This window comes from Arachis stenosperma, chromosome 2, assembly GCF_014773155.1.
Source record: "Arachis stenosperma cultivar V10309 chromosome 2, arast.V10309.gnm1.PFL2, whole genome shotgun sequence".
In the NCBI taxonomy this organism is placed as follows: domain Eukaryota; kingdom Viridiplantae; phylum Streptophyta; class Magnoliopsida; order Fabales; family Fabaceae; genus Arachis; species Arachis stenosperma.
Window position 1 is genome coordinate 94,514,859 of NC_080378.1, and position 23,859 is coordinate 94,538,717.

Below are 23,859 nucleotides of genomic sequence, written 5' to 3' on the forward strand. Positions count from 1 at the left end.
AACAGAGGAAACATAACATTTAAAAAAAAACTCATGTCTAAAGAACTGAATTCCTCTTTTATTATCATAAATAATGAAAGCAATGCTTAATCTCCTAAAAAAACTAAATACTCCCTACCAATTGAATAAATAATTCTTTCTAGTTCAGGAATTACTAACCTAATTCGCAAAATTCATTCTAATTTCCAAAATATTTTAGCTCCATATATCTTATAACCTAACTTAAATTACCACAAAAATATTAGAATAATTTAGACTCTACATTCTACAACCGTTTCTCATACAAATATATATAACTCAGCCCTACTAGCACCTCCACTATGGCTGCCTCCACCTTCTCCAAGTCAGAGTAATGTAGTGTTTGCAAAAGCAGCACCCTCTCCCTCACCTCAAACGGCTTCTTCTCCAAGAGCCTCTCGCTGTGCCACCGGACTGTGTCATGCGCCACCGGCAAAAGCCAATCCAAAAGCTCCTCCACCGCCTCCCGCCACCCGTCTGCCAAGGCATCACACTCCTCCATTCCGTTCTCTCCCTTTCTCCACCTTGCTTTAAGTTTCGCCCTCACCTTCACCCGCAACCTCTCTGGCAGCATCTCATACAGTGTCTCACGTGCCCCCTTTGGCGGCGCATTGAAACAACGTTCTGCAAATAATATCACATTGGCATACTTAAATGCCAACCTGGCTCCACCAACTGTGTTTGATGGGGCCAACTTTAAAACATTACCACATTTTTCGTTGCAGATACTCTTGGCATCAAATTGTATCCTGTCAGGTTTTAAAGCACCGCTATAAAAATTGACGGGATACAATTTGTTGGTTTTAGAGAAGAGGGGACCAGATTTTGTTTTGTAACTACCACGCTGGTGATGATCGGAGAGACAAAGATTGTTCTGGTACAACACACGGTGTTCTAAGAGGCAATAAACGCTGTTGTCGAGGTTGTCGTTGTCGTTGTTCTTGTCTGAAAACAATGAAACGCATCCTCCAAAAACGGAGCATATTCTTGCATAAACAATGCACACAACCTTGGCCATGATCCCAACGGTTTTATCAAATGTTTGGTTCCACAACGAAACCTCCTTATAGTGCTGCACTTGCTTCCTCTGAAATTCAATCTTTTCTTTCAAGTAATCGACATTGGGTTTTGGAAAGTTGTTGCTGTAGTTGTAGTTGTAGTTGTTATTACAACGCTGCATCTTCTTCTCGGAAGCTTCCAACTCCGCCATGGTTTCCAAGGCTGTGTGGAGGTTTCCGGTGGTGGCAACGAGCTTCTCCATCTTCCCGATAACCTTATTGGCGCTCCGTGTGGCGTAACCAAGCTTCCTGAGATCGATGACGCCAAGCTTGAGGTCGTTATAGACGAGGTCGAAGCGGGAGAGGGAAACGTCGGAGCACTTCCGGCCAAGCTGGGACACGGTGATGGCGGCAGCGTCAAGATCCTCGAGGAGCTCCGCTGCCGCGAGGTTGAGGAGGAAGCATTCCTGGTGAGACGTGAGGTACGCCACTCCCTTGGATTTAGTGGTCTGGCCGCGGAGGCGAGTGATTTCTCCGTCCGAGAGAGAGTGGTAGAGGCAGACAAGGCGGCACATGCTTTTGCCGACATCAAAGGCGCGAATTTCTAATGTTCTCGCCTTTGATTCTGCCGGCAAGATTTTGGGTCGCCTTGACAATACCATAACCATTTCCGCAGACTGTTTGATCTCTTACTGACAATTTGTTTTCCTATTTTTCTTGTTTTTCAAAGGTTTTTTGCTGTTAACTTTGTTTTTGGTGAGGTTCTGTTTGACTTTTGACTGTTGAATAATTTTTTCTTGAAAGATTATGGGTTGTGACATGTGATTTGTGAATGTTTGCGTTTGAGGAGATGTGTTGTGTTTGGTTGGGTTCATATATATAGGGTGGTGATGGTGGGGTACAAGAAGGGTACATGTGGAATGTTTTGAACATTCTTCAAAAGGATCACGCGTTAATCGATATTGTAGATTTCATTAGGTAACTTAATTATTCAATTCACCGATGTGATTTGGACACATAATTATAAATTTTTAAAATTTATTATGTTTTGTTAATATTTTGTTATTAATTTATTTTTTTGTTTAAATAATAATTTAATAGTATATTTTTAATTCATATTTTAAAATATTATTGATTACTTATTTGTCAAAAAATTAAATTTTATTAATGTCCTAACATTCCTCTATAAATAACACACAAGATTTTCTTAACAAGTATGATAGAATATTTTAAAGTAAAAATTTATGTGTAAGTCGACTTTACGTAAAATTGATAACTGAGAACTGTTACATAATTTAACTGATTTAATTAAATTTTTATCTAACAGCTGCACCTGAATTTTTACCATATTTTAATCAATGCGAGATTTTTATCCAATATCGTATGTTTAGTTTGAAGAGAAATAACGTAATGTTAAAATTTTTGAATCCTTTAAAAGTGAAAGCATCCCTGATTTATTAGCACAATTAAAGGATTGGTAGTTCTTAATCTTGATATATTGTTTTTAGGAAAAAATTTAGTAACAAAAAAATTTCAGTCATAATTAACCAAAATTTTTTATAATATATTTTATTTATATTATTTAATAATAATTTTATTTTTTAGTTTATTTTCTTATCATTTCACTTATTATATTTTTATTAATTCTACTTATTAATGATATTAATTATAATATCATATTCCTTAGCTTACTATTAAACATTTTTATAATCAATACTTATTATTCTTTTTTATAATTTAATTTTTATATTTAAAAATATAATAAAAATTAATAATAATAATAATTAATAACAATTATGATTTATTATTGTAATTGATTCTTGCTCTGCTCCTTTGCCTAATAGAGATACGATAATATCACATAAATTCAATAATTGTAATTGATTATTATCATAAACACTTTTTTGTTTTATTATTATTATTATTACCGTTTTTTATTGTAATTAATTTTTTGTTTTTGTTAAGTCATTTATCATCATTCAATGGAGAGATATAAAATGTGAAAGCTATCCTAATATGATTTTGTTTCTATTAATTCAATTATTTTCATTCAAAATTCACAACTCTAATACCATTGCAAGCACAATTAAAATAGACCAAGGAATTTTACAAGAAATCATCTTTATCATTACAAATAGTATGACATTTAAATTCGACCTTAATACGGTACCTATGGTAGAAAGTGTTGAAGAATTTGAACAACAGATGACTCACCCGACGAAGTTGTTGTCAGTCAATCAATTTTAGAGAATATGAAAAACCACTAATTTTGATGAGGTATGATAATAAACTGATTTATTTTTTGTGTGTTTTTATGTGCATTTATAATTATATTGTACTAAGTAAGTTTATACACATAACATCCATAATTATATACAACTAACATCTAAAAATTAAATTCATGTTTATTAGATATTACATCCATACATATATCATTTTTTAGTTATTGGATAAGTAACTATAAAATTAACACAGATGTTTTTAAATTTTATCATAATTGAATTTAAAAAATGTCAAACTCTTAAATTAATTTATTCAATTGATAAATTTACTCATAACATCAATAAATTCATACACATAACATCCATAATTTCATATTAATAACATCTATAATTTTGTACTCATAATATTCATAATTTCATACGTATGATGTCTATAATTAATAAATTTTTATAATTAATATTATCAAATTTTAAACTATACGTCTTATTGTATTTTTTAAATTATCTCATATATGTACTAATAGGTCATGATTTTAATTATTTTAATATTTTTATTTAATATTCGTATGTATGCTTATTTATTGATTTTAATATGACGATCTAATAATTATTTTTAAAAATTTATTTTTTAATTTTTGTTTATATTTTATATTTTATATTTTATTTTTTAATAGTATATATAAAAATTTATTTTTTATATTTTATTTTATACTCGCTATTAATTTTTATTAAATTCTAGAAAGGCAAGTAAAATATAATATTATCTAGTTTTATCTTTTATAAGACTTGTTTTTGGGTAGATGATCGACTTTAAGGTATAATTCATTTTGCTTAATTTTTAAATTCATCTTTTTTTAATTGGATGAGATATATTCGACTTCTTTTAAAAAGGTGATGGGCACCTGACACTCCAACGCTCAAATTAAAAAGAATATAAGATGAAAGATATAATATTCAGAGTAAATAGCATATAGAGTTGTTATACCACAGGAGATTACTCAGTGTCTCAGTGGACCTAATATTGCAGAACTGTTGAGGATGTTAGTCGAATTTTGTGGTAACTATTCTTAAATGATATTTAATCTTATACCAAAAAATCTGTTAAAAAAAGAAAACACGTACCTTTAATTTAGCACGTTTTATTTATTTTATTCAAATTTTGATTTATAGGTATAACTGGACCGGGTTATAGTTCATGGATCATAGCTCTCAAATTTTATCTGTGATATTTTTTATTAAGACAGGTTGAGCTTTCGACCTATAAATCAGAATCGTAGTAATAGTAGTAACCTCAAGCTCAACTTGTTAGATTGGAAAGACAGAAACAAGAAAAACATTGGTGGTGAAAAAGTTATATTAAAAGATTGTGAATGATCGAACACATGAAATAGATAAACAAACAAATAAGTAAACAAATAAATAAAGATGGATAAAAAAATTAGAAAGTGAGAAAGTTATGTCTATCTATAAATCTGTTATGCAATGAGTGGTAGCCCCAAACTTAGTCAATTATTATGTCGAACACTTATTCAAAAAATAATTAAATGATAAGAGTTATTCTGATCAATATAATTATGTGGGGGACATTTTTTCGCTTAAGAACAATTTTTCATGGCATGCATATAGCATTTGATTGATGCGAACTGAAAAAATTTGAAAATGTGTATTCGTTGACGGAATCGATGTATAACTCGAGAATATAATAATCAATTATCTTGAGAATGTTTTTGACCCACAAAAACTTATTCACGAATTTCTTGCTCAAATCAATTAATTATTGAATATTGAGTAAAGAATAAAGATGTTGTAACATAAATAAAATGTGTTAAAAGTAAACGCGCATAAATTATTATAAAATAGGAAAATAAAAGGGATGAGCCAATTACCCGTATATCAAGTAACTATAATTGCTAACTGAGCTCGTTTTCAAATTGATAAAAAGTCAAATTTTTTTTTTTAATTGATTAATAGCCAAATTTTCGAATGGATTGATTGATTGATTTTGATATAGAAATGATAAGATACATAAATAATAATGTGAAGCAATTTGTGTATATAGAATAGTAGATACCTCATAAAAAGTTATGATGTATTGAAATTTGACATAAAAGATTTATATAAGCAAATTAGATTATGCATATACATGATTTTTATCGAGATAGAAATGACTTCTTAATTTAATTTATTGAGGTTATTTGTCTTTCATTGCATTTTGTTGCTGAGCTAATAGGTCGGCCATCATCTAGACCTTTGGATCTCGACTTATAGCACAACGTTCATAAGTTATAATTCGGTCTAAGTTGGTAGAGGAAAAGGTGAAATTTACTCACCAACTATGATTGAAGTCCTAAAAAAAGAGGAAATAACAAGTGAAAAAAAATGTGACGTAACGTTGAAGTCAGTCCCACGGTAGGCGCCAAATGTTCCTGGAAAGATGACCAGCTTCAAGGTATAGCTCGTTCTGCTTGTAACATCCCAACTTTTTTAATCAAGTCATTTCTTAATAACTAATTTATTAATTAAAATGGTAATGATATAAGATTTGAATTTAAAATTTAAACATATGAAAATACTAATGGTAGTAAATCTCTAACCGACAATAAACAACTTTTTAAAATATAGTCATAATTAATTCTACATTTATTAGATTTGAATGATATTTAGTTATATGAAAAGATAAGAATACTAGGTCTATTCCTTAAGTTCAGTATAAAATCAAATTCAAATTAAATTAGGTAGATAAATCAGTTACAACTTACAAGTTCATAGTAGAAAATCACGCTCTTATTAGTCAGCCTAATATACTAACAGTATTTTGGGAATATCTCAAGTTATGGTTATCCGATTGACTTTGTTTAATATTTATTTTAAAGCTGATTCCATTCTCTATAAATTTGTCTTTAATAGCTATTTTCGAATTCCAAACGTAAAAAATGTTATAGGGCTCGAAGAGTGACGATTCAGATTGAAGATTTTACCTAAATGCCTCCTAACATAATCTGCACATACCTAAAAGCTATTTGATCCTACCTTTCTCATTCTATTCTCTTTTTCTATATAAAACATTTTAGTATACACAAAGTCTAGCTATGGAACAAGTCTCTCTTCACTAACAACCGCATCTATTTGCATCAGAACACCTATCGAAATTTTACTCGAGGTAGGGGATTTTATGCTAATTTTTATATGTCATATGTTAAATATTTTGGATATAGATGTTAGCATTACATGTCATGATATAATAATGTCTCTTTCCTTCATATGCATTATGTATTATAATAACAATCTTATGTGCATTAAATGACTAAGGGAATGATCCTTCGGTAAGGGAAGGTGACCCCCAAGGACAAGATAATTGAGATGATCCTTCGGTAAGGAAAGGTGATCGAATCGAGATGATCTTTCGGTAAGAGAAGGTGATCGGTAAAATTTTGGGAACCTTCGGTAAGGAAAGGGGACTCCCATCAAGTTTATATAATAAGATATCTTTGTTGATATAACTCTTTAATTTTTTTATGTATGTCTAAATAACCTTGATTGTAAATTGAATTGAGGGAATGATCCTTCAATAAGGGAAGGTGATCCCCAAAGACAAGATATTGATATGATCATTCGATAAGGAAAAGTGATCGATCGAGATGATCCTTCGGTAAGGGAAGGTGATCGATAAAACGTTTGGAATAAGAACCTTCAGTAAGGGAAGGGGACTCCCACTTTTTATACTGGTTTGAGCTCAATACCTTCCATAAAAGCTACGAGAAAAAGTAATGAAAAGTATGATCATGATTGTTCTTCTTTTATCCTTTTTAATTTATGATTATGATTGCATTTAAAGATCATTTCTTTATCCAAAGTTCCTTTTTGTATGATGTATGATATTGTTTAAGATCTTTATTTTATTCAAATCTATTTTGTTTGACTCATCTATGGTAATGTTACTATTCTTCTCTTATTTATTATTTATTTTGCCTTATTTTATGGCCTATGAGAACATCATACCAAGGTTTATGAGTTTATATTTATATGTTTTAATGCTATAGGCATTTTGTACGCATCATACATGTCATAACATAAGTAAATGAGAAGCATATAAAAGTCACACCACTCCGACTAATAAGGACTTTTGAAAATAATAATTGAACAACATCGCATTATCACTGTTTTTATTTTAAAACTCGGAATGGCTGGAGATGGATACGATGACACCATATAGATAAACTATTGAGAAACTTTTGTTTCTCACCCCTCTCTCCATACCATCTTCAGGAAGGATGCGGCACAAAGCAATACACTGTTTAGTTAAGGTGAAAAGACAAGTGCACTATTAGGAGCGAGCCATTAAGAACGTAGATACAAAACATTAAGCGTTTATCTTAAGAAGAAAGAATAGGCGATTGTTTCAGTCATATTTAAACAAGTTAAGGGAATTAGGATTTCTTATGTGTCTTGTTTCATCCTTATTAAGTGATTGCAATTGTAATTATGATGTTTCTTTTTGTGATTATTTGGTATGAGTAAAGCTTGTCATTGTTGTGCCTTCATAGTTTAGCACGTCCGATTTTCATGTTAGTATTTTCAGATTCACTTATATTTTCAGCTAGAAACTATTCTAATAGAAACTAATTATTCAATATTTTTATATATAAATTATTTTATATAAATATTTCATATTTGTTTTAAAAACAAAATTTCACAAGGTTTTGAATATCAACTACTAAATATAATCCAAATAAAGCTTAACTCAGTTTAAAAGTATTAGGGTGTTACACTGCTCAATGCAAGAACTCACTTCTCCTTGAGTTGGATGAGATATACGTTGGCTTCTTCAAGAACAATGACAGTGGACACCTGCAAAGATACTCCAATGCTCAAATTAGGAAAGAGTATAAGATGAGAGAGTGAATAGCATACTTTTTTGCGTAGTTAAGATTTTGTATTTATAGAATTATTGTGCTATAGACAGTTATTTAGTGGACCTAATATTGCGGAATTATTAAGGATGTTAGCCTAATTTTGTGTTAACTTCTGAATGATATTTGATTTTATACCAAAAAATCTATGAAAAAGGAAAAACACGTATCTTTGATTTAGGATGTTTTATTTATTTTATTTAAATTTCAATTTATAGGTATAATTGGGTCGAATTATAACTAACGCATCAAGGCTCAAATTAATAAGTAATTTGTATTCATTTATTTTATTATTTAAAATAATAGTAAGACGACCAAATAAAATTTTTTAAAATGTAATATGTAATACTAAATCAATAAACATATATATACGATTTAATTATTTAAATAAAGAGTTTAGTTAACATATGTTATAAGGGCATATAATACAGTTATTATTAATAAAAAATTTAAATAATTTTATTTAATGAATATAAAATAAATATATTAAAATTTAAACTTTTATATTTTTAATAAAAAAAATTTTTGTTTTATAATCTTAATATGTGGCTTTAAAATGCATGATGGATAAATTTTTAAATAAAAAATATCATTTAGGTATTATATGACAAATTAATTGTATCTACTTTTTCTTATATAACATTTTGGTGTTATAAATAAAATTTATGTATATATCTTCTTTTTCTTATAACATTTAATATGTTAAGCGAATATTTTTAAAGTTTTGGCATTCCTAAGTAAAAGAATAAAAGTTTAGGTGTTGAAGTGAGGGACCACCATACCAAAAATAATGAATTATATGACAAAACAAAATAAGATATTTAATTTTTTTTCTAAAAAAATCATTTTTAGGTGTTTCTTAAGAGAATTGTAGAATTGTGTACACATTATAATATATAATTGAGAAAAGCGTATACGCGTAAAGTGGATTGAAAAACTGGATTGAACTATACGGTTGCATATATAGGAGAGAGTAGAATTTGTATTTTGGAGACTACAAGTCGGTTATAATAAATAAATAACCGTTATTTTTCCCTTAGAAATAAAAAATATTCTAAGAGCCGAATTGATGATCCGACATGATTAACCGGTCTATTTTAAGATAAAAATGGTTTGATAGTAAATTAATAGAAAACCAAAAAAAAGTTAACTAGTTAAACCGATATAATTTTTTAGTTATATATTTTATATATAAATATATTATTTTATTAAATTATATGTGATTTAATTTTGGTTAGATTTTAGTTGAATTTTTGAATTTTTAATTCTACTGATCTGATAGTCCATTTAATTTTTAGAATCTTGATAAAAAGTCCAACATGGATGTAATTTTTTTTCAATTAAAAATAATTCTAGTGAATATATAATTGCTGCTGCTGCTTTTTTTTATTTGGGTCGTGGCTGCTATGGAATTCAACGTGCAACATAGGTTGAGGACAGTCATTACCTGGCTTATGACATGTGAGGTGTGACAATGAACCGGGACTTTAATTAACTAATAATTAACAAGTTTTTTCTTGATTTTATGTTTCAAACTGATATCTCATAATTAACTGTAAAACGTAGCTTATCCGTATCTCACTATTAAATTCATGGAGTTCTATTTGTACGCTCAAAATTTGATGGGATTTAAGAATTAGATAAGTTACTATTTCAAGTGATCATATATATAGAATTATATCTATAACTGTAGATCACGTTATTCCAACGAATTTTAGGGAAGTATCAAACCAAATTTTCTTAGGTTTTCTTAAGAAAAAATTTTGTTCAACAATAGGATCTGTTTATACTCTAATCTATAACTTAGCCAAACCAAAAATAAATAAAACCTAATCAACAAATATTATTTTGATCAATTTTTATTTAATTTTATAGAGATTAAAAACAACGGCATTAGTCTAATCATACTTCTCTAAAGTAGTAACTAACTTTTACAATCTCTCTTATTCATCTAAAAGAATATCTCAACAATCTTCCTAACGAAAGAAAATAACAAATCCAACCATCGAAGGTAGAATTACTTTAAAAATGATTTTTTTTATGACTCTACATCTATATTTATAAAAATCCTAACACCTTCAAGTCTTTTTTGAACTCCAATCTACTAAAAATATGCCTAAAATTCTTACTAACTTAAGCATTGAAATTCCTTGCAGGTACCATCCCCACCTCCTCACGACAAACTCGGACGGCTTCATCCCTGCAGGAGAAGACATCAGACCTTTCACCCAAAGATGTCTGGACCTCATGTTCAGGCCCAAACTACCCTGGTTTTAGGTAAGCCTTGCAACATTGGTGTCGTTGCCGGAGATATGGTAATCAACACCATATGATGGCGGACGATATGCCATAAGATGGACATACAGCTTCCGATTCTGAAGCCCGAGAAGAAGAGAAATATAACGATGAGCGAGCGTTAGTCATACCACCCCGGATTAATAAAGAAAAAGGTGTTGCCAGATACGCATATCAGTCAAACTCCAAAGGACATAGGATATAAGCTCATAAGTCATCAATCTGAAGGATCCAGGCCAAGAGATTCCACAGAAATTATAAGGCTTGTCTACAAATATCAAGGGTCAGCTGGAATAACTCGAGCAAAAGTTAGATTGACAACGAGAATCTGAAAAAGTTCTGAGAAGGGAGGTACGACGATGAAAGAATTTAGAATAAAATCTCACGAAACAAGAATCCGACCTCATGGGTAGGAGACCCTGCATTGATCGGGAAGAAACACTTTTAAGAGGTGAAGATCTATTTATAGAGGAAATCATGCGGGCTAGAACTGTCATAAATTTTAAAAGTCCAGATATGGACCTCTATAACGGAACAACTGACCCAAGACATCATTTAAACAAATTCAAAAGTCGAATGTACTTGACCGGCGCGTTAGATGCAACTTGTTGTAAAAATTTTTCGACAAAATTGACCAAGGTTGCAATGAAGTGGTTCAACAGTCTACTACTAAGATTGGTAACCTGCTTTAACGACCTTGCAAGAGGCTATCTTACCCGATTTTCTATCCAAAAGGATAAGGTCAAACATGCTCCAAGTCTCTTGGGAGTAAAACAAAAAGTCGGAGAATCTCTACAAGCCTATATGAAAAGATTCAACAAGGCTTGCTTCGAAATTTAGAACCTACCTATCGAAGCAGTTATTTTAGGACTAGTTAATGGCCTCAAAGAATGTCCTTTCTCTCAGTCTATATCAAAGAGGCACCTGACTTCGTTGTACTAAGTGCAAGAGCAAGCTGAAAAATACATCACCATGGAAAAAATTGTCTGATTAAGAGATCCTGCCCTGAGACAACACAACCGATATCAAGCTCGAGATAAAGAACCAAAGAAAAAAGAAGAATACAACTCAGACAAATCTCGAAGGTATCACAACTATAGGATGCCGTGACGTCGCTTGGGGTCACCAATCTTGGCGAGGTTAACAGCCCCAATATGGTGACATAGTTTAGATTCACCAATCTTAGTGAGGTTAGAAAATCCCACTATAGTGAAAATAGCCATGAACCTACCTTGATTGGCCAAGTCAAGGATACAAACTAGACCTCTTACTCTAGAGAGAGCTTAGAGTTAAATAAGCGCCAAACTTATATCATATTCAATTCAACTACATTTCATAAACAAAATTACATGAGTTATTTATACTAGTGGAGGAAGAAAAAACTTTCATGACTTGGACAATGTAAGACTAATACATAATACAAAGTTCACTATTCTAAACAATATGGGACTTGTATTCCCTTATAATAGTTAACTAATATAATTAACTTACTAACTCTACTTGCTCCCGCGTCACTATACCCCAATACGAGTCTCCCCTGTCGACGTCTATAGAGAAAGCTGTCACACAGAAAAGATTCTCCCACCCAGACCAATCGAAAACAAAAAAAGGTGAAAGTCAGTCAGAATACTACAAATACTACAAAATTTACGGCCATTCCACCAATGACTACTATGAGTTAAAGAATATGATCGAAAAACTGGCTAGAGAAAATCGGTTGGATAAGTATTTAGCATAAATATCGGATGACTAAGGTAAGAGGAAAAGAGATGAAGAAGACAGGAACTGACGAGATCAGCCACAACCCTGAGAGACATATCCACATGATTGCTGGAGGATATGTAGGAGGAGGAATAACAAAATCCTATCATAAGAGATATTTTAAAGAAGTCTACCAGGTTGGCAAGGAAGTTGAGACGCCCAATCTTGCTTGCCATTTCCTTCACAAAAGAAAATGCCCAAGGGGTAGCACCTGGACATGATGACCCTATCGTAATTATGATGATACTTGTCAATGTAAACATCCATAAAACCTTGGTAGATTAGGAAAGTTTGGATAACATCCTGTTTAAACCAACTTTTGACAAGCTGGGTTTAGAAGAAAAAGAGTTGAAAACATACCTAGACACTCTCTTCGGTTTCGGAGACACACCCATCTGACCTTTGGGATTCATATCTTATACACCACCTTTGGTAAGCGTACAAAATCAAGGATCTTGAGCATAGACTACATAGTGGTCGACGTGGTATCGACTTACAATGCCTTGATAGGTAAGATAATGTTGAACAGACTTGCTGTAGTAGTCTTCACCTCTCACTTTTGCATGAAATATTTTACTTCTGAGGGAATAGCTACTATAAAAGGAGCTTGAAAACTGGCAAAAAAGGTGTTACAATGAAAGCCTAGACCTATGAGAGTACATAAAAAGAAAAGAAGTCAATGCCATAAAACTTGGAGGCATCCAAGTTCAGGCAGAACTGAGACCCCAACTTGGAGAAAAGGTCGAAGAAGTCCAGATTGGAAACGAGATAAGAAAAACAATAAACGTAGGGGCTAACTTGGAAGAGCAACTAAAACAAGACCTTATTAAGCTCCAGTGAGAAAATTCTAACTTCTTTGTCTGAAAAGTCTTTGACATGTCTGAAATCTACTCTGAATGTAATATGTTTACTATCAAAATATCATGTTTAAGTCATGATATCGCTAATAGCAAAAGTATTACGAATACCTCCTATATTACCGACTTACATATCAGTATGAGCCTTAAAACGAAGCCTTAAAACTAAAGGTGCATTATTTTTTCTTCTCTGTACCGTGGGTGCTAGGGTTAGAAAAAGGTGAGTGGCGGCTAAGTTAGAGATATGAGGGTGTGTGTGTGTCAATTAAGGTTAGGGTTTTTAGAATTAAGTAAAAAGAGTAAGGGTAGAATATGTATTTTGATAAAATTGAAGGACAGGGTAGTAATTGAAAATCAAATATAATTATCTTTAAAAATACTATTATTTATCAACTTACAAATTATTTTTAAATAAGTACTCTAATTTAAAATTAGAGATAAATCAATTAATTTTTTGTTAGTTTATAAAATTGAACTAAATTCTAAGTATTCAAATCAAATTATGAAAATTTTACTAATTTTAATTACCGATATCTTGATTGCAATTAAGCAAAATATCTAATTAAATAAAATAAGAATATTAATAAACTTAAACTAATTATCATAAAAATTTAATTTAAATATCTTCAATAAAATAATTTCTATAATAAAAAACTCAATTTAATAAGCTAAAACATAATTAACTTATAATTAAATTTTTCAAAAATAAGGTACTACACCGACCTCATGAGCCACAAGTTTGTTGTATACCCGAGCTAACAACCTATTAGAAGAGCAAGTCTGGGCACTATTAGAAGCCGGATTCATAAAGGAGGTAAAATACCCGTTATGGCTTGCTAATGTGGTTCTGGTGAAAAAACAAAATAGGAAATGAAAGATGTGTGTCGACTATACCGACCTCAATAAAGCATATCCCAAGGATCCTTATCCCTTCCCCAGTATTGATGCTCTGGTAGATTTGGCTTCAAGTTACAAATACTTGTGTTTTATGGATGCATATTTGGGATATAATCAAATTCCGATGTACAAGCCGAATCAAGAGAAGTCATCTTTCATTACTCCTAGGAAAAACTACTGCTATGTGGTAATGCCCTTTGGGTTAAAGAATACTGGAGCCATATATCAACGATTAATAAACAATATATTTTCATCTCACCTCAGAAAATTGATTGAGGTCTACATGGGTGATATGCTTGTAAAGACTAAAGAAGAAACCAGTTTGCTGTCTGACCTTCCAGAAGTGTTCAACACGATAAGGCATCACGGGATGACATTAAATCCCATAAAGTGCACCTTTGCAGAGGAAGCCGGAAAGTTCCTAGGATTCATGCTCACCCAAAGAGGCATTGAAACCAACTCAGACAAATGTAAGGCAATCTTGGAGATGAAATGTCCAACTTGTCTGAAGAAAGTTTAGCAATTAAATGGAAGACTGGCAGCCTTGTCTAGATTCTTAGCAGGGTCGGCCTTGAAATCCCTACCCTTATTTTCAATTCTAAAAGAGGGATATCAATTCCAGTGAAATAAAAAATGTGAACAACCTTTTCTAGACTTCAAAAATTTCTTGTGCCAACCACTTATTCTTACCTAACCTGAAGAAGGAAAAGAGCTAATATTGTACCCCGTCATAAGGCTATATCCTCTATTGTCATCCAAGAAGATACGAAGGGGCAGTGACTTTATGAACAAAGAATTATAGAGGGTAGAATTGAACTATCGAAAAATAGAAAATTCGCCTATACCCTCGTTTTAGCCTCCAAAAGACTCCAGCCTTATTTCCAAATCTATACCATTAGATTCTGAACTAACCAACCCATGGAACAGATCTTTCAAAAGACATATCACAAGGCAGATGTTACAATGAGCTGTGAAATTGTCTGAGTTTGACCTCAAATATGAAGTTTGTATAGCCATTAAATTGCAATATCTAACTGACTTTTTAGCTGAATACACATGAAAACAACAAGAAAGGTCTGCAGCCTGATGTCTATATGTAGACGGATCATCAAATACAGCTGGCAGTGGAGCAGGAATCATTCTTGTAAATAAAGAAGGAACTCGGGCAGAACTTTGATTAAAATTTGAGTTTCCAGCTTCTAACAACCAGGCTGAATATGAAGCTATACTCACTGGCTTAAGGCTAGCCAAAGAAGTCAGAGCATCAAAAGTCATAATGTTTAGTGATTTTCAAGTGATAACCTCTCAGATAAATGAGAATTACCAAGTCAATGATACTAACTTGAAGAAGTACTTGAAGAAAACACTAGAACAGCTAGCAAAATTTCAAGCAGAGCTCAGGCATATAACTCAGGAGCTCAATGACCGAGTTGATTCCCTCTCCAAATTGAAAAGCAGCAAGCCAGGGAAAACAATAAAATTCTTATCCAAGAAACTCTCCATACACTATCAGTGGCCAAAGAAGTCGGCAAGTAGGATGCTCTAACAATATTCAATCTAAATTTGAGTTGGATGACTCCTATTATCAAATATCTCAAATTTTATATCCTCCTTAAAGAAGAAAAAAAAAGCAAGAAAACTTGTAAGGGAAGCACATAACTACACTCTAATTCACAACGTCCTCTATAGAAGAAGAGCATCTACACTCTTACTGAACTACGTGCCGACCTCCAAGAATAAAGAGGTCCTAGAAATCTATAGTGGCATCTGTAAAAATTATTTAGAGGTAAGGTCACTAGATAAAAAGGTGTTATGAGCTAGGTTTTATTGGCTAACCTTGCAAAGGGAAGCGACCGATTTCATCAAGAAGTGCCCACCCTATCAAATACATGCCAACTTCCATGTGGCACCACCAGAAGAGCTCATCAGTATCATCTTACCATGGCTTTTTGCAAAATGGGGTTTGGACTTGCTTGGGCCATTTTTTCAAGCACCCGAGTAAGTAAAATACCTCATAGTAGAGATTGACTACTTCACTAAGTGGATTGAGGCAGAACCTTTGGCATCCATCATGACTCCAAAAAGTCAGAAATTCATCTACAAAAAATATTGTCACTCGATTTGGAGTCCCATACTCCATCACCATAGACAATGGTATTCAGTTCACCAACTCGACCTTTAGAAGCTTGGTGGTAAGCCTTAAGATTAAACACCAATTCACATCAGTAGAGCACCCTTAGGCCAATAGACAAGCAAAAGCTGTGAATAAAGTCATATTGGCAGGGATCAAAAGAAGACTACAAGATGCAAAAAGAGCATGAGCTGAGGAGCTCCCCCAAGTTCTATGGGCATATCGGATGACTCCTCATTCTACAATGGGAGAATCTCTGTTCTGAGTTGCTTATGGCGTAGAAGCTATGATTCACATTGAAGTCAACAAAAAAAATCCAAGAGTAAGATTCTACAATGAAGTGGGAAACATCCAAACTCAAAAGGAAGAACTTGACCTCCTTCCAAAAATTCGGGATCAAGCTCGGATAAGGGAAGAAGCATTGAAACAAAGGATGTTCACAAGGTACAACATGAAATTCATCAGAAGAAATTTCACCACGAATGACCTCGTACTAATCAGGAATGACATTGGGGTACAAAAATCGAGCGAAGAAAAATTGGCTGCAAATTGAAAAGGATCTTACAAGATCCTTGAAGTCTTAGAAAAATGTTACTACAAAGTGTCCGACCGACAAGGGAATAAGCTTCCTAAGTCGTGGCACGCATGCAACATGAAGAGATACTACAGCTAGAAGGCAAACTTTGCTCCCTAGTGTACTCTTTTTTTTGACTTCATGATTATTTTTTGAAAAGGGTTTTCCTTGAGGGAATTTTAACGAGGCATCATAGCAAGGGTTAGGAGTTAAAGACCGGAAAACTCTTAGTAGCAAATAGCATTTGTAAATCATTTTCATTAATGATAATTCATCATTTATTCCATTTTCTATTATTGATTGTTCTACTATACGCGCCACTTTATGCTCGATAAAGCGCAAAAATCATTGCCCAACCTAGATAGTTATATAAGTAGATCGTGGTTTGACCTCATTAAACTACTCGTACAAAAAATAAGTTAGTAAAAGAGGCAACCCTAAAATGAATTGCAAAAGCAACTTGATAAAACAAATATAACCGACCTCCCAAGATCAAAATAAGCCTAATCGAGTCTCGAGATTTGGAGAACAAATCATAATCCGACCTTATAAAAATTCATTGCAAAATGGGTGATCTAAATAAGTGTTTGACCTTCTCAAGTTGTCACAGTAAAAACAAGTTATCCAACCTTATAAAATAACTCAACCAAAACGAGATGAAAAGAGTGTCAATAAAAATAACTTGTAAAAATGTTTAACAAGTAAACTACAAGTCTCGTGTAGTTGAAACAAAATTCAGAACAATTGAGTTATGACAAAAACAATTGGTAAAGAAGATAATATCTTCAATCACTAAAATGTTTGTTATCTAGAAAGCAAACAAAATTACTACTAAACAAGTCAAAACTATAAACACTTATAACACTACAGAATAAGTGTGAAAAATTTTTAAAATGTCCAAACCAGGGCAAAATAGTATCTAAAAACTACGGCTATTACAAAATAAGGTTTTCAAAAGACTCAGAGAATAGGCCATCAAATACAAAAAGTTGTGAAATAAAACTAAGAAAGAGAAGGGTCTTTCTTATCAGTAACTGTTCCGAGGGTTACCTGAAACTGTAGGTTGATCTCGGACGAGATCTTCTGTGCTGGTCGGAGCCGACGCGTCCAGCAGGTGTATAGCGGCCGGAGCTGGTGTGTCCGACTTGTGGAATTGAGAATGCTGCTGATCTCTTGTCACCGAAGGATGGGGGGTACCTGCAAGGGACTCCGATGCTTAAGTTAGCAAGGGTATTAAACATGTATTGAGTAGAATCAGAGTATGAGTTATACCTGGGTGCTCCAGTGTATTTATAATGGTGAGGAGTGACCTCTCTGGAGATAAGATAGTTATCTTATCTTATCTTATCTTATCTTTGAGTGAAGTAATCTTATCTTTAGGGGAACCGCTTTATCTTTCTGGGCTTTGGCTGCCTTTAGATTGGGCTGTGTTCCTTCGTTTTGGGCCTGCTTTGGGCTCCTTTGGCGAGTTGGTCGAGCTCTTTGAGAAGAGGTCGGATAGTCTGACCTGAAAAGGTCGGTCGGCTTGTCGCTAAACATCTCGGGTCGAACAGCATGACCCAGGATATGAACAGTAACCATGTGGTTGCTTCGTCAACTTAGATGGAAAAGGAATGGAAAGTTTTGGCAATTGGAATGGAGGAGTCCATAAGAGTTTCATCAACTCGGGCACTAGAGGTCTTCAAGTCTTCGGAAGGGATAGACTCGGCCTCAGAAAGAACAATCTTTCCATCAATCACTACTTTGTCGGGATCAATAGAAGAGAGGTCGAGCTCGAGCACAAGAACCTGGAACTGAGCTTTAAGACTTTTAGCCATCTCATCCATTTCCAAGACAACCGATTCCTCCAACTCATCATATTCTTCCCTCAACTTAGACAGCTCCTCCTTCAAATCTAGCTTCTCCCAAAAAATATGGGTATAACTCTCTTCAGTCTTTTCCTTTAAGCCTTCGGTCATAGCACAAGCCGCCTCAAACTGCTTCACCCTCTTATGAAGTTTTGAAAGGTCAGAAGTAAGAACCCATTTCTCAACCTCTAATTTTGACTTGGCCTCCCGAAGAGAAGTGACTTCAGCATGAAGGTTGGTCAACTCTCTCTGATAGAGACGACAAGAGTTTCCTCTAACTACTTTAAGAGGACTTAACACACTCCCACAGTCCGAATACCTCCCCGGGTGAGTACCTCCAAATTCTGTTTATGAGAGACATCATCCATACTTATAGAACTATAAGTAAGGATATGTTCCTCGCAAAAGGTAATGGCGTTAAAACTCTTATCGTGAATGCTGCCAAATTTAGAAAATGGAGTTTTTCATTTTCGAGAACCAATGTCGAAGAAGGGAGGCATGGATAGTTTGAGGCGGAGGCTCCATGTTCAACGGTGGAGAAGAAGGAAGGACAATTCTGGCCGATTGAGAAGATAATGAATCCGAGTATAACATCACAACAAACAAACAGCTCAAAGAGATCGGATCGTTTTCACGAAATCAGAAAAGGATTTAAATCTACGAGTCTCTATCACATTAGCAGTAGAGATAAAAATGCTACCTATTCTACTAGGATTCGAAATGGCACCATTATCGGATTAAAAATGGCACCATTTGTGACACAAAATAAAGCCCAAAATTCAAAACCAAAACGTAAATGACGAAAGCTACTACAATAGAGCAACCAAAAAATAATTGCAAGCAAACATATTTCCAAGAAAGCAAGAAAAGAAATCCTTTATAAGCAATAACAAAAAGCCATATTTAAAAAAAAGCACTTTACAAAGACCATTTCTCACAGAAAGCATCAAAGCAATAGTTTTATCCATCAAAAAATATCAACCAGCAAACAGTAGTAATGGAAGAAAAGCCAAACTTGATGAAGAACAGAAAGAAGGAACATGTGCGACAGCAAAACAAACTGACAATCTCAAACGTTTCAATTAACACGAATGAAAATTCGAAGTATAATTCTAAGATAGAAAAATCTTAGAAGAAGATCAATAAAAATGGAGTCATGGTGAGGAAAAAGAAAAGTCTTCTTGAGAAGAAGAAGTAAAAATCTCAAGAGTGGAAGCAAAAAGAAGAAGGAGAAAATGAGTATACTTATATAGTCATTAGGAGCAAAACAGTAAATTTACCCCTCATTTAATGACATGTACGGTTACTAAAGTAATTGAAAAGACGTGCGAACGATTACGAAAAGACGTAACGTTCAGATTCAAAAACACGTCTAGTGTCCGACCTATTTGATATTTAATAGACTTTTTAAAAAAAAATTAAGCATAAAAAACATCTTTTACTTCTATTTTTTTTAAACAAATATTGTTAGCTTTTACAAAAGATACATAATTTATTTTTAAAAAAAATATTTTTTTAAAGGTATATCTGAATAGATTTAAAATTGAATAAAATATTTTATTTGTAAAAAAATATTTTTTTTAACTCAAAATGCCAATTCAAACTATGATTTAATTTATGTTACATTGAAATTAAAATTTGTATTATTAGTAAATAATAATAGATGATTATTCTATATAGATTCCTCTAATAAGTTAATTCATTTGACCCAATACTAAAATAAAACTATGTAAATCATTTTATTATATGCATTTTACATTTTATTTAAGTTTCCATATCATACGGAAAAAAAAATTTCGATGCTAGAGTGTGAACACACTATAGCTAATAGTTACACATCACTTATATCAGTTACATCTTGCCCATAATTATTAAATATAATAATTTTTTCCTTTTAAGAAAAATCTATATATAGTTCATGATTTATTTTGCGGAATCTTCTGGGAAAGCTTCATGAATCATGATTAACTAATAGTAGTGCCCCACGAAAGAACAAACAATAGCTATCAGGTTATCATTTTATCATTTAATGTACTATAATATTATATTACAGTATGGGAACACGAATTGTGATTTTGACTTCCACTAATACTAGTGATTAAAATCAATGGGATGGTGTCATCTTTTTATCTTTATTTGAGTTTATATAGTACAATAATAATAATAATAATAATCCAACAACACACATACGAAAGTGTTGCGTCTTCCTTTCGGTGTTTTATCCAGGTATCCTTTTCATTATTAGGAAAATTAATAACTATTAAGTTTAGAAAGAGTGTTCTAATCAGAGAATATCGTGTGGACCTAATTATAATTCATGTTTCCCCGTAGTATCATCATTGAGAAATTTGAGAGTATGTGTCTGAATGCATTTGGGATTTGGGAATCACTACTTCTAAAAGAATTAACTTTAATTCTTCTACGAAAAGATTAAATCAAAATGGTCGATTTATAATTATTTAAAAAGTTGAAGAAATAAATAATTTTTATTTAGATGAGATACTTAAGTAAAAATTATTCTTAAATGTTGTGCATTTGATTTAGATTTTGGACCACATGTAAACAATATTAACTAATTTTTTAAAATTATTTTATTTATTTTAAATTTTAGACTCTAAATTATATATAAATTTTTAATTTTAAATTATAAATCTAACTCTTAAAGTTAGTTAACTGAAGAGAAAGAAAATAATAAAATTAGAACATATATAATTATTATATGTTCGGGTGTAAATTACTATCTAAAGATTTTCTTTTAGTCAATATATAATAAAACTCTAATGTAAAAAAATCACCAAGATCAGCGAAAATATTTACAAAAGATATTCTAATAGTCAAGTCAAGTTAATAAATATCCAACTACTATCTGAATCATAAAAAAATAGAAAATAAAATACAAAATATACAAGATGGTTTGCTCGTCTATGACAAGAGCTCCAATTCTAAAGTTGGTTACAGATTTAGCATTAAGGCGATAACTGTTGTTACTTGGCCATTTAGATATTGTTGAGCCTTGATAAACATTAACAGTGAAAATCAAACTAATAATATATGCATGTTGTGGTAGATTATAATAACGTTTGACTATGTCTTCCCATTAATTTCTAATGCTGAGGTGGGAAATCAGTGTCAAATGTTGGTTTCTATTTCTTTTAAAAAAACCAAAATGTCAAATGTTGTCGAATAGTATCCTGTTATATGCATACAATAATTAATTTGATTAGACTGCATACGCGTTATTAAATCTATTTGAAATAAAAAAATAATGGATAATTTTTTTTTGTTACATTGGACCTAATACGAATCTAACGATCGAATAAAGACAGCATCACATAATTTATATGAGTTAACTGATGAAATTTAATAAAAATAAAACAACACAAATTTTATCCGACTAAAAGTTAGATCAATTACAAAGGCTAAATAATATCGTTACATTCTATTATATATCATGTTTACGGTGTAAATTATAGAATAAATTTTATTTTAATCTTTATGGTTTGTGATCGAATTTAAAATCGTTCATAATTTTATTTTTAATTTGAAATCGTCTTCAACATTTCATTTGATATTAAAATTATTTTTTTGATAATTTTATTCTTATCTCACTAATTTTATTTTTATCTTCATCACTAACAGTCACACACATTCAGACAAACAAAAAGAAAGAGAGAAATTAAATAAAGAAGGTGGAAACATCTCCATCACTAACAGTCACACACACACTCAGACGAAAAAAAAGAGAAAGAGAAGCAAAGAGGGTGAAAGAAGAAGAGAAAAGAGGTAAAGGTCGTTATCGTCATTGACCAAATCTCTCTCTTTAAAGTAAAAGAGAGAAGGAGAATGAGAGGCAGAGGTGGCAGTGTATCAAAGCGGCACCACTAAGAAGAATGAGAAGTGACGAGTTCAAGTAGAATCAGGGAGGAGCAAAAGCGATGCGAAACCAAGGAAGCCACAACAATGGAGGTGGATTGTGCATGGAGGTGGACCTCTCTGTCGGGATCTCGGTCTTTCAGCAACGGCACAGATGAGTAATGGCAACTGCAACGGTCAAAGTGGTGGTTTCCTTAGTCCTTGAAATTCTCTTCGTCGAAGTGCGGCGAGATTGAGTGTCATTGTCGCTGTCGAAGAGTAACGGTTTCAAATCTCCCTTTTCTTTCTTTTTTCGGTGACAGTTTCGAAGACAAGCGGCGGCGACAGTTTTCGACGGTTGTGGCAGTTTTGACGATTTCTCTCTTTCTCTCTCTCTCTCTCTCTCTTTCTCTCTCTCTGCGTTCTTTCTCTCTTTTCTTTTGACGGTGGTAGCAATAGTGGTAGATTTCTCATTGTCACTTTCTAATCTTTTTTCTGTCTTATTTTTAAAATATATAAATTACTATGATATTGTTGTTGAGTTTGAAAGATTGAATTCTTGAATTTGAATGTTGTATTATTTTTTATGATGTATTTTTTAATCTAAATGTTCTATTATTGATTATGAATAAAACGGATAATTATGAGAAGAAATAGCTGATAGTTGGTGTGATAAGAGGGTGGTGGTGGTAAGGAATACAGGGTGTGCTCGTGTAAGAGATATTTTGTCTTTTAAAATTTTTTTTTTCCAAAAGAATGATTTTAATAGTAAATAAAATGTTGAGGGTCATTCAAACAACAAAAAAAGAGATTAGGAATGATTTTGATTTTAACCCCAAATTTTAGGAACTAAAATAATACTTATCCCTAATCTTAATTCATACAAAAATCTTGTTTTACAATTTCATGTAGTATCTATGTAGATTTATTTTCCTATACCTCTATTTGTAGATTTATATATCTTTTATTTTTATATTCTTTTCACGGAATATTCTATTAGTCTTATGTTCAAACTATTCAAGATGAGATTTTATCATCATTTTAACAAGCTAGTATTTCAGTTTTTTTTCTCATATTCTCATTTCTTATTATATATGTCGTCTATACGCATATGACAGAGTTTATCCACTGCAGTATTCTTATTTCAATCTCATTGAACTTATATTCATGTTTATCTTTTGCTGTCAACACTTTATTTTATATAACATAATTGATTATATAACAATGTAATAAAATTTACCATTAAATTATAAAGATACTTCTTATTGCATATAAGATTTCAAGTACTCCTTCATTTTAATCAATTTGATTGAATCCTATAATTTATTAGATTTTTTTATTTAAAATATTTAAATATTATATTTTTCTAAAATATGTAATGTGTAGATAAATTTCGATTTTATATACACGTTACACATATTGGGTACACAGTCTAAAAAACTAATAAAAACATAATTCGAATACTGTGTATCTAAGATAAGTCACAAATAAAAAAAA

General features: G+C 32.0%; 1 protein-coding gene across 1 annotated transcript; it reads right to left on the minus strand.

Annotated features, from left to right (window-relative positions):
• Positions 1-265: 265 nt before the first annotated feature.
• On the minus strand, positions 266-1,684 carry LOC130963182 (uncharacterized). The gene has a single exon (XM_057889331.1). It carries the CDS (start codon positions 1,682-1,684, stop codon positions 266-268), a length of 1,419 nt encoding a protein of 472 aa, XP_057745314.1.
• Between the last annotated feature and the right edge of the window lie 22,175 nt (positions 1,685-23,859).